At 53.5% G+C, this 11125-nt stretch overlaps 1 protein-coding gene across 21 annotated transcripts in view; it reads left to right on the forward strand.

Moving 5' to 3' along the window:
* POU2F2 (POU class 2 homeobox 2) overlaps positions 1 to 10572 on the forward strand; it is a 30769-nt gene extending 20197 nt beyond the window's left edge. For 4 of the 21 annotated variants that reach the window (XM_061388428.1, XM_061388433.1, XM_061388430.1 and 1 more), the window contains 11 exons: positions 3490 to 3595; positions 3688 to 3779; positions 5747 to 5908; positions 6189 to 6330; positions 6413 to 6561; positions 6638 to 6814; positions 7137 to 7203; positions 7690 to 7818; positions 8509 to 8710; positions 8844 to 8917; positions 9168 to 10572. In XM_061388428.1, the coding sequence (XP_061244412.1) occupies positions 3490 to 3595; positions 3688 to 3779; positions 5747 to 5908; positions 6189 to 6330; positions 6413 to 6561; positions 6638 to 6814; positions 7137 to 7203; positions 7690 to 7818; positions 8509 to 8710; positions 8844 to 8917; positions 9168 to 9502 (1635 nt within the window). In that variant the 3' untranslated portion in view covers positions 9503 to 10572. Of the gene's footprint in view, positions 1 to 3489; positions 3596 to 3687; positions 3780 to 5746; positions 5909 to 6188; positions 6331 to 6412; positions 6562 to 6637; positions 6815 to 7136; positions 7204 to 7689; positions 7819 to 8508; positions 8711 to 8843; positions 8918 to 9167 lie in introns of those variants that run through there. The other 17 variants (XM_061388440.1, XM_061388445.1, XM_061388442.1 and 14 more) reach the window with 9 other exon arrangements.
* The last annotated feature ends 553 nt before the right edge of the window (positions 10573 to 11125 follow it).

Raw genomic sequence — 11125 nt, forward strand, 5'->3', positions numbered from 1 at the left:
TCAGCTTTGATAGGCTGTACTAGCCCTCTGGTTTTTGTCGAAGGTTAGGGACAGAGCAGATGATCCACTAATATCCCAGCGAGGGTCCAGCAGACATGCCTCCGCTTACTCTAACTTTTCCACGGCCTGTTTTCGGTTCTAACACGTCCTTAAGTGGCTTCAGATGGCGAGCCGGTTCAGATGGCGCTAGGTTGTGGAGAAATGGCGCCCCCTACTGGCTAACCCTTGGTCTTGCGGCAGCTCACTGCTCTTCCCAGAATCTCCTCTCTCGTTCTTTTTTCCCATATATTGATGTATGTATGTATGTATTTCTTTGGCTGTGCCAGGTCTTAATTGCAGCGGGCAGGATCTTTAGTTGCCTCATGTGAACTCCCTGGTCAGGGAACGAAGATCCCAAAAGCTGTGTGACAGCTAAAATAAATAAATCCGATGGAAAGTTGTGGAGGCTTTATTTTTTTGTTTGTTTTGGCTGCCACGCAGCTTGCAAGTTCTTCGGTCCTGACCAGGGATCGAACCCAGGCCCCAGCAGTGAAAGCGCAGAAATCTGACCACCAGATTGCCAGGGAATTCCCTCTATTAATATTTAAGAACAAGAACCTGGGTTCCACAGACCATCCCAACAGGGGTCTGTGGATGGAATTCAAGGGTGAGAGTCCATGAACTTGGATTGGGAAAAAATTTATGTCTCGGTTTTCACTATCCTCTCACTGAAAATGCTTCCGGTGTGCATAAAGGCAGCGGAGCACAGTAGTATTGGGAGGGCTTGGACTTTGTCACCTATAGAATGCACAGATATTTCTATATTCTATTACAGTTGTTGCAGATCTTTTAAAATATAATTTTCAATCCTTGTTTTGAAATTACAGTAGTCATTCAACTTGTTGCTTGCTCCTATTTAATGGGTTAACAAAGAAGCCCATTGATTAATGTTTATCACAGTCAAAAATATATTTGATGATTGTATTTTAATATAAGTGATTTGCTTTGAAGTTCTATATATTTTACGTTGCACATTTTTTTTATTCTGAGAAGGGGGGTAGGTTTTGGCAGATGTTGAAGCGTTCAAAGCACAAAAGTGTGTAGAAAAAAATTTGGTAGGGGACTTCGCTGGCAGTCTAGTGGTTAGGACTCTGTGCTTCCATTGCAGGGGTCATCAGTTCCATCCCTGGTCGGGGAATTAAGAACCTGCAAGCTGTGACACTCGGCCAAAAAAAAGATACGACAAAATTTTTGGTAGGACTTACGGATAGACTGGATGGATAAAGGAGGGAGAAATCAGAGCTGATCCCCCAGTTTGTGGTCTGAGTAACGGTGGGTGGGGGACTGGTTAAGGTTCTCATACAAGTCCTCACTGTGAGACCCACGCAAATTGCGATGCATTTCCCCATCTTTTCCCTCTCCCTGCTGATTCAGAAAGAAATCTGCAGACCTCTTTTTCAGCCTTCTGGAGATAAAGGGGGATTTCTCCTGAGAGTCACACTCCCAGAGAGATAGGAGTTAGCAAATATTTTTATTCTTATTCTTATTTATTTATTTTAATCAATAAGCTGAGAGTTATACGAAATCAGAACAGTACTACTAACAAGATTATTTCTGGCCTTACTTTGTGGATTCAATTCCGTGGGCACTTAACGGGGGCTTTCCAGGCTCTCCTAAGGGTGAGGTGTTGCTTAGTTGCTCAGTCATGTCCAACTCTTTGGGAGCCCATGGACTGTAGTCCGCCAGGTTCCTCTGTCCCAGGGATTTCCCAGGCAAGAATACTGGAGTAGGTTGCCATTTCCTTCTCCAGCAGATCTTCCTGAACCAGGGATCGAATCCAGGTCTCCTACACTCCAGGCGGATTCTTTACTGCTGAGCCACCGGGCCTTTTAAGGAAAAGAGGACAGGGAGTTCTCTGGTATCCCAGTGTCTAGGATTCCAGGCTTTCACTTCCTTGAGCCTGGGTTTGTTCCCTGGTTGGGGAACTGAGATCCCATGAGCCACATAGCGTGTCCAAAACAATAATAAATAAATATAAAATGAAAACTACTGAAAAGTACACAGATCGTAAGTATACAGCTCAGTGAGACTCACAAACCGAGTACACCCATTTAACAGGCACCCAGATCAAGAAACTGAATATGGCCAGGCCTCTAGAAGCCCTTAAGGATCGCTTTTGGTCTGTGAAAGTGTTAGTGGCTCAGTTGTGTTCAACTCTTTGCGATCCCATGGACTGTAGCCTGTCAGGCTCCTCTGTCCATCAGATTCTCCAGGCAAGAATACTGGAGTTGGGTGCCATTCCCTTCTCCAGGGGATCTTCCTGACCCAGGGATCAAACCTGGGTCTCCTGCACTGCAGGCAGATTCTATATGCTCTGAGCCACGCATGCAAATAGAACTTAAAAATCCAGGTATAGCCAAGGTTGGTTCCTCCTGAGGGCTGGAGAAAAGGATCTGTTCCAGGCCTCTCTGCTTGGCTTGCAGATGACCGCCTTCTCCCTGCATCTCTTCATGTCATCTTCCCTCTATCCATGTTTGTCTCTGTCTGCAAATTTCCCCAGATTATATGGATACTGTCATATTGGATCAGTACCCACCCTAATGACCTCACATTAACGTGATCATCTGCAAAGACTCTATTTCCAAATAACATCACCCTCTGGGGTTCTGGGGAGGTTAGGATTCCAACCTATCTTTTTTTTAGGGGGTAAGGGGGGAATGACACAATTCAACTCATAACAATGCCAAAGGGTTTTCCTAAGTGATTATGCCAATTTAATCAGCCACTTGTTCAGTCGCTAGGTTGTGTCCAGCTCTTTGCAACTCCATGGACTACATGCAGCACGCCAGGCTTCCCTGTCCTTCTCTATCTCCTGGAGCTTGCTCAAACTCCTGTCTACTGAGTTGGTGATGCCATCCAACCAATCCAACTATCTCATCCTCTGTTGACCCCCCTTCTCCTCATGCCTTCACACTTTCCCAGCATCAGGGTCTTTTCTAACGAGTCAACTCTTCACATCAGGTGGCCAAAGCTTCAGCTTCAGCACCAGTCCTTCCAATGAATATTCAGGGTTGATTTCCTTTAGAATTGATTGGTTTGATCTCCTTGGAGTCCAAGGGACTCTCAAGAGTCTGGTCACTAAGGGCTGGAGTATTTTAAAGCTAATTCCAGACATGATATCATATGCTCTGGGAGTGTTTTAAAAGGAAGGAAGACTCGGTCTGATTTACATTTTTAAGCAATTCTATCTGTTCTGTGGGAATATAAGACAAGGCAAATATCCTATCAAGAAAGAAAAGGTAAATAGTGAGCTCTCCTGTGATGACACATGTAGGATGCTCAGGCATCCCGGGTGCCCTCAGCTCAGGGATGTGTCCAGCGACCCGCGCTCTGTCCTTGATGAATGGTGCCAGCCTGCCCTGTGGAGCACCACTTGGGGTTTGGGGGATGCTGAGGGAGGAACCGGGCCAGGACTCAGGCTGTCTTTCTGTCCGCCCTCCTCCCTGCCAGGACATCCAGCAGCTCCTCCAGCTCCAGCAGCTGGTGCTTGTGCCAGGCCACCACCTCCAGCCACCTGCTCAGTTCCTGCTGCCGCAGGCCCAGCAGAGTCAGCCAGGTAAGACCCCCTACCCTGGATGGCCTCCCCCGATGCCTCCACATGACTCCCGCTGCCCCCCTCACCCCGTGTGGTCCCTCTTGTGTCCTCAGGCCTGCTACCGACGCCAAATCTATTCCAGCTACCTCAGCAAACCCAGGGAGCTCTTCTGACCTCCCAGCCCCGGGCAGGGCTGCCCACACAGGTAAGCGGTCTACTGAGTACTTCAGGGTGTGGGTGAAAGGTGTGAAGTTGGAGGAGTGAGGGTCTGCTTCCCATTTGGCCCACTCGCAGCCACAGGGGCCAAGATGGGGGTCGGGAGCCGCAGGGCCCAGCACTGTTCTGCCACTGATTTGCTGTGGGACCCTAGGCGAGCTGCTGTCTCTGCCTGAGTTGGTTTGCTCCTCCACAGAATGAGGGAAGTCAGCCAGACCAGTGGCTCTTAACCCTTGCAGGCACATGGGTTCCTTGGAGAATCTGATGGAAGATTTGAGTCTGACCTCCCACTGCCCCCAAAAGGCACAAGTGCACAAAACAAAATTTCAGGGGTTCACAAGCCTTTAGATCACAAATGCTTCAGATCTCCTCCAGCACTCCAAATAGGGTAGGTGGGGGATTCCCTGAGGAAGGCGTCTGTTGGTTCATGTCCCCTTTCCAGACGAGAGACTGCAAACGGTGGCCCACACTCACTGAAAAATTGAGTTAGTTGTCAACAAGATTCCCAGATTCCCAGCTTCTTTTGACAAAGCAGAAGCTATGGGAAGGCTGGATCTGCATTCAGAGGGTATGAGCATAGGCCCCTTCCCGCATGGTGTGAGCTCTCCAGGCTGTCTTGTCCCCATGGCCTTTCTTTTTGCTGCCTGCGTTCTAAACTTTGATCATGTGTGCGTGCTTAGTTGCTCCCGCCATGTCTGACTCTGTGCGACGCTATGAACTATAGCCTGCCAGGCTCCTCCATCCATGGGTTCTCCAGGCAAGAATACTGGAGTAGACTGCCATGCCCTCCTCCAGGGGATCTTCCCCACCCAGGGATAGAACTCTCTGCGTCTCCTGTGTCTTCTGCATCACAGGCAGATTCTTTGATGCTGAGCCACCCGGGAAGCCCCCAGCTTTGATAATACTTTCATAATTACAATTTCAAAGTTTCTTCCTACCTATTTTTCATAACAGCCCTTTCAAAAAATATATAAACTATTTCAGAAAATCTGAAAAGTTTAAATGCTAATACAGGGCTTGGCTACAATACTAGAATGCAAAATGCTCAGAAAATCAAGTTGGTTTTGTAATGTGGGGACCGGAAGTCATTTGGCTGCAAAACCTGTCTTAACCTGAATTGAGGCAGTGTGTGACTTCTTTATCCCTCTTGTGTGATGTTCACCCTTAACTGACAGCGGTTGATATGCCTGAATATAGGATAATGCCTTGACCCTAATTAGAGGAGAGTTTACATTATCTGTGATATATGCCCCATGCAGGCTTTCTAAAACCTGAAAAATTTCTGAATTCTAAAACACATCTGGCCCTGAGGTTTTTGGATAATGCATCAAGGGCTTGTGTATCCAACATCCCTGCACCCATCACCTGTTTAGATGTTTCATTTTTAGGGAAATGAAGCATTCCAGAGAGAACTGCTGCTTCCCTGTAAATTTCCCTAGTATCCCTCCCTATTTTGTTTTTTTAAAATTTTACTTTATTTTCAGCCTAGTCATTTTTAACCTGATTCTCCCAACAACCCCGTGAGGTAGGTAGAGTAGCCATGATTGTTCCCATTCCGCGGAGGGAGAAACTGAGGCCCAGGGAGATTAAGAAATTTCCCTGAATCCCCAGCAACTGGATAGCAGAGCCAGTCCTTGATTTCCTGCCTGAAAGGAGGCTAAAACCGTGAACCCCCGTGGAAAGAGCCTTTGGTGGAAGGAGATGGCTGCTCCTTATGGGAGTCTGCAGGCCAGGAGGGAATGTGCAGAGAATTTTGGGCAGTGAGAGCGCCCTTGTGGGGCAGCAGAGGTCAGCTTGATTGGCCATGAGTGGGGAGGAGCCACCTGGGGGCGGGTGGAGGGGAGTCTGCAGGGAGAGTCTGGATGGCAGGGAGGGAGGGAGGGGGACCGAGCAGCCAAGGTTGAGCCCCATCCTGGTCCTCGGGCCTGCATCCCACCCACCTGCCCACCCCACCAGGCCGTGACCCGCCCCACGCTGCCCGATCCGCACCTCTCACACCCGCAGCCCCCCAAATGCTTGGAGCCACCATCCCATCCCGAGGAGCCCAGTGATCTGGAGGAGCTGGAGCAGTTCGCTCGCACCTTCAAGCAACGCCGCATCAAGCTGGGTTTCACACAGGTCTGAGGCCGCCCGCCAGGACAGGCGGTGGGCGTGGGGTGACAGGGCGGCGGGACCCTCTGGTGGCGGGAGGGGTGGGGCCTCGTTATCTGGTGGGCGGGGTAGAGGGTGTGGCCAGATGGTGGGCAGGGTGAGGGGCGGGGCGCATAGGCGTCTAGTAGGCGGGGTGAAGGGGGTAGAATCATCTAATGGGCGGGGTTGGGGCGGGGTTAGATGCTGGGCGGGGCTGAGCCTTCTGCCCAGCCCTGACCACGGTCCCTTCTCCGCCCCACCGGCCCAGGGTGACGTGGGCCTGGCCATGGGCAAGCTCTATGGCAACGACTTCAGCCAGACGACCATTTCCCGCTTCGAGGCCCTCAACCTGAGCTTCAAGAACATGTGCAAACTCAAGCCCCTCCTGGAGAAGTGGCTCAATGACGCAGGTGGGACTTGGGCTGGGGTTCCCGCACGGGCGGCGGGCCGGGGGAGGCGCCCTCTCACGCCCCCATCTCCTCCCGGACACAGAGACTATGTCTGTGGACTCAAGCCTGCCCAGCCCCAACCAGCTGAGCAGCCCCAGCCTGGGTTTCGATGGGCTCCCCGGCCGGAGACGCAAGAAGAGGACCAGCATCGAGACAAACGTCCGCTTCGCCTTAGAGAAGAGTTTTCTAGCGGTGAGGTCCCACCCCGGGGCGGCCCCGAGGGCTGGCGGGAGGGTGCGCCCGGGGCTGACGAGCCCTCTGTCCGCAGAACCAGAAGCCTACCTCAGAGGAGATCCTGCTGATCGCAGAGCAGCTGCACATGGAGAAGGAAGTAATCCGCGTCTGGTTCTGCAACCGGCGCCAGAAGGAGAAACGCATCAACCCCTGCAGCGCGGCCCCCATGCTGCCCAGCCCGGGCAAGCCGGCCAGCTACAGCCCCCACCTGGTACCAAGAGCCCCGCGCGGGGAGGAGGGGTCTCCAAGCTCAGGCACACCCTCACCCCTTGGCTGGCACCTCGTGTGAAGCACAACCTACCTGGTTGTCCACAGTGTTCCTAGAATGGGTGGAGGCAGGGAGAGCCACCCTTGGGGACAGGCTGTCACATGGGTGGAGCAGAGTCACACAGCACACACTGTTCTGACGGAGATTCAGGCACCACCGGCGCACACTGGCGTGGCCACACACAGAACTGCCCCAAGGTGCAGCCACACGGGGATGACCCAAGGGGAGCTGCTGGAAGACAGCACTTTCTCTCCTCTCTCCCCAGGTCACACCACAAGGGGGCGCCGGGACCCTGCCGTTGTCCCAAGCTTCCAGCAGTCTGAGCACAACAGGTCAGAGCGGGCAGTGGGCAGTGACAGGGTGCTGGGAGAACGCAGGCCAGGCTCGAGCCTGAGGTCCTCAAGGCCACGGTGTCTCAGGGCATTTATGGGCCTCGAGACTGAGCCTGGAGGTGGGGGATGGGGAAGAGGACAGACTCACCCCTACCTGCCAGAGCAGCTCAGGCTTCATCTGCTCCATAATTTCATATGAGAAAAGCAGGAGGCTGATAAAAGTGATGTGTCTGGATTCTGTTTCTGGCATTTATAAACTGTGAACTCCAGAAGTAACTTTACCTCTCTGAGTCTCAGTTGTAAAATGATTGTGAATGTATCATATATACCGAAGCTACATCCATGAATATAGACATACAAAAGTGTGTATGCACATATGCACATACACACTTTTGTACCCAAAGCCCTCCTTTGTTCCTTCCTGGGGCGCGTGCATACTAAGTTGCTTCAGTCGTGTCCAACTCTGTGTGACCTCATGGACTGTAGCCCGCCAGGTTCCTCTGTCCATGGGATTTCCCAGGCAAGAATACTGGAGTGGGTTGCCCTGCCCTCCTCCAAGGGATCTTCCCGACCCAGAGAACGAACCGGCGTCTCTTAGGTCTCCTGCATTGGCAGGTGGGTTCCTCACCGCTAGCGCCACCTGGGAAGCCCCCTTCCTGGGGGTAGGGCATGTTTAACACCATATATAAAAATAATATAAAAACAAACACCAAATTGCCCCCCCTCAGGTTAAGAAATAGTAAGTGGAAGTTTGTAAAGTAGTAAGGGTGTGCCTGGTTCTAGGTCTAAACTCTTTATAATGAGTGTTGACTTCACACCCATTTTATTAGACTCTGTTATCTTCCCCATTTTCCAGATGAGGGAACTGAAGGCCAGAGAGGTGAAGGTACTCACCCAAGGGCACAGCTGCGATGTTACAAAGCTGGGAATTGTTGTCCCGGGTGTCTGACCTGAGTCTGCGCTCTGCGCTCTCAGCCTCAGCTGCAACCCCCTTCCTGGCCCCTAGAGGGAGCCATAGGGGTCTGTCCTCTGGGCACCCCTGGTTCTTTGTACAAAGGGGCCCAGAGGTGAGATTCAGGGCTGGATAAGCAGGGTGTGAGCGCACTCTGGGCTCAGGGCAGAGGCCCAGTGGGTGGCTGCCGCTTGTGATGGGATTACTGTCATTGCGGCAGAGGCTGTGGGACAAAAGGGCAGGAGGCCTAAATGTGTTCTGACTGAGGAGAGGTTGAGGGACTGGGCAGGCATCGACCTCGGTGGAGGACGAGTGAAAGCTGAAGTCTCCATCTCTTTGTCTCTCTCTGGCAGTTACTACCTTATCCTCAGCTGTGGGGACACTCCACCCCAGCCGGACAGCTGGAGGGGGTGGGGCCGGGGGCGGGGCCGCGCCCCCCCTCAATTCCATCCCCTCTGTCACCCCCCCACCCCCGGCCACCACCAACAGCACAAATCCCAGCCCTCAAGGCAGCCACTCGGCCATCGGTTTGTCGGGCCTGAGCCCTAGCACGGGGTAAGTGGGCAGCAGCAGGTAGGAGGCTGTGGGGGAGAAGCAGGGTCGCTGCTGCTTCCAGGGTGGGGAGCTGCGCCCCTGGTCCTGCGGGAGGGTCTCTGCCCCGCTAACGCCTCTGCTTTGCCTCTTGCAGAAGCACAATGGTGGGGTTGAGCTCCGGGCTGAGTCCAGCCCTCATGAGCAACAACCCTTTGGCCACTATCCAAGGTGCGTGCTGCCTTAGGTCACTCCCACTGTCACCAGCCCCGTCCCCCGGGGCCTGGAGCCCCCCTTTGCTGCTCCAGCCATGCCATCCTGCCCTCGCTCACTGCATCGCTCATCTCTTCATACCCATCTCACCTCTGGGGAAGGTGTGAGGGGTGCTGACGGGGTCCGTGGGTCAGATGGGAGGACAGAGGGCACCGCGGGCCGGATGCTGGAAGGCACGCCCAGCTCAGCCTCTCTCTCTCCCTCCCAGCCCTGGCCTCTGGTGGAACCCTGCCCCTTACCAGCCTTGACAGCAGCGGGAACCTGGTGCTGGGGGCGGCTGGCGCAGCCCCAGGGAGCCCGGGCCTGGTGACCTCACCACTCTTCTTGAACCACGCTGGGCTGCCCCTGCTCAGCGCCCCGCCTGGCGTGGGCCTGGTCTCAGCAGCCGCTGCAGCCGTGGCGGCCTCCATCTCCAGCAAGTCTCCTGGCCTCTCCTCGTCCTCCTCCTCGTCCTCCTCCTCGTCCTCCTCTACCTGCAGTGAGACGGCAGCACAGACCCCTGGAGGCCCAGGGGGACCCGAGGTAGGGTCCAAGCCCGAGTGAGGGCCCGCCATGCCTCCCCTCCGACTCCTCAGACCCCCCGCCCCCGGCTCCACCCCCCGCCTGGGAAGCAGGTGAGGAGGCCGGCGGTGGGGGCACCGAGGGTCCTCGGAGCAGGAGTGACAAGGGAGGAAAGACCAAAAAATAAAAAAATAAAAAACAAAAGACCAACCAACAAACCAAAAAGAAAAAAAAAAAGAAAAGAAATCAACCAACAGAAAAAAGAAAACCAAAAATAATCACAAAGAAACCAGCTGCCCCAAAGGAACCAGAGGTGAAAAACAAACATTCAAACAAAAAACAAACAAAAAATTCCTCACCAAACCGAACAAACCAAATACCAGTCTGGAGCCAGACCTCAACGTGCTCACCCTCACTGCTATGACACCAAATAAGCACCCAGCCAGGGGCAGAGCGGCCTCAGTAGGGCGGACCTTACACGACCCCTGGCTGTAGGGCCAGGGCTCCCCCCTGGGGGGGGCGGTGGCCAGAAAAGGAAGAAGAGAATGTGCCAGCCTCCCAGCCTGTACCCCCGGCCCTGGGCCAGCCAAGAGAGGGCATGGCCTGCGGTGGGGGGTGGGGGGGTGGGCTCAGAACCACCCACCAAATACTCTTTTCCAGAAGGTGAAAGAGAAAGGGCGTGAACAAACTTACACCAAATATTCAGTAGCTTCATCCAAAGGATGTACAGAATTTTTAGCGTTGTGCTCGACAGAATGTGTCCCTGTCATGTGTCCCCCCCTCCCCGGGACTCCCACTTTAACCTCCTCCCTCCCCCACCCAGGGGAGAGTTCCAGGCAAGGCCTGGGATGACTTTTCAGCCCTTTTACCTCCCCCGCCCTTTCCCTTTGAAGGGTGGGCTGGGCCATTTTGCCAAGCTCTAGCTCTCACATGTTCCCCCTACCCCACCCCACCCTGCCCACCCGTCACCCTCCTCAGTTCTGGAACCTCCCACTATCCCTGGTCCAAGGGAAGGAGGGAGTTTCAGGCAAGAGAGGAGAAGGTGAGGGCGTAGAAGTTGTCTTTTTTTCCATCCTCGTCTGTCAGTTTCCCTTAAAGAAAAAAAAAATTCATATTCCAGTGCCTATCCGTGGGATCCTTCACGTTCTTTGACATTTTTGACCAGAAACCAAAAAGAGAACTCACCTCGCTCTTCCCCGCCCTGTGCCCCTCTGATCCTGGCAGATGCCTCTCCCTCCCCTCTCCACCCCACACGCACACACGCACGCACACACCCCAGTGGTGGGGTTCCTCCAGATGGCGTCCCCATCAGGGTCGGTGTGGCAGGGACAGTGCCATGGCCCGTGGTCCCCATCCGAGTGGGCGCTGTGGTGACCACCACTCCCATGAGACCTCCCTCGAGTCTTGGCTGGACCCCATGTTTGCCCAGCCCCGGACGCATCTCTACAGAAGAGGAGAGACGCTGCTGGGAGCCACGTTGCCCTCCTGCTACTGGGGAGGCCAACAAAGTTTTGAACCAAAAAAAAAAAAAACAAACCAAACAATAAATTAAAACTAGGAAAAAAGAAAGAATTTATAGATATATATATATTTAAGGGAAAGAAGACGAGGACTCTTCAACGAATAAGAAGGAGCCGCGAGGTGGAGCCAGGCCCCTGCACCACT

The sequence above is a fragment of the Bos javanicus genome, chromosome 18 (genome assembly GCF_032452875.1).
Source record: "Bos javanicus breed banteng chromosome 18, ARS-OSU_banteng_1.0, whole genome shotgun sequence".
In the NCBI taxonomy this organism is placed as follows: domain Eukaryota; kingdom Metazoa; phylum Chordata; class Mammalia; order Artiodactyla; family Bovidae; genus Bos; species Bos javanicus.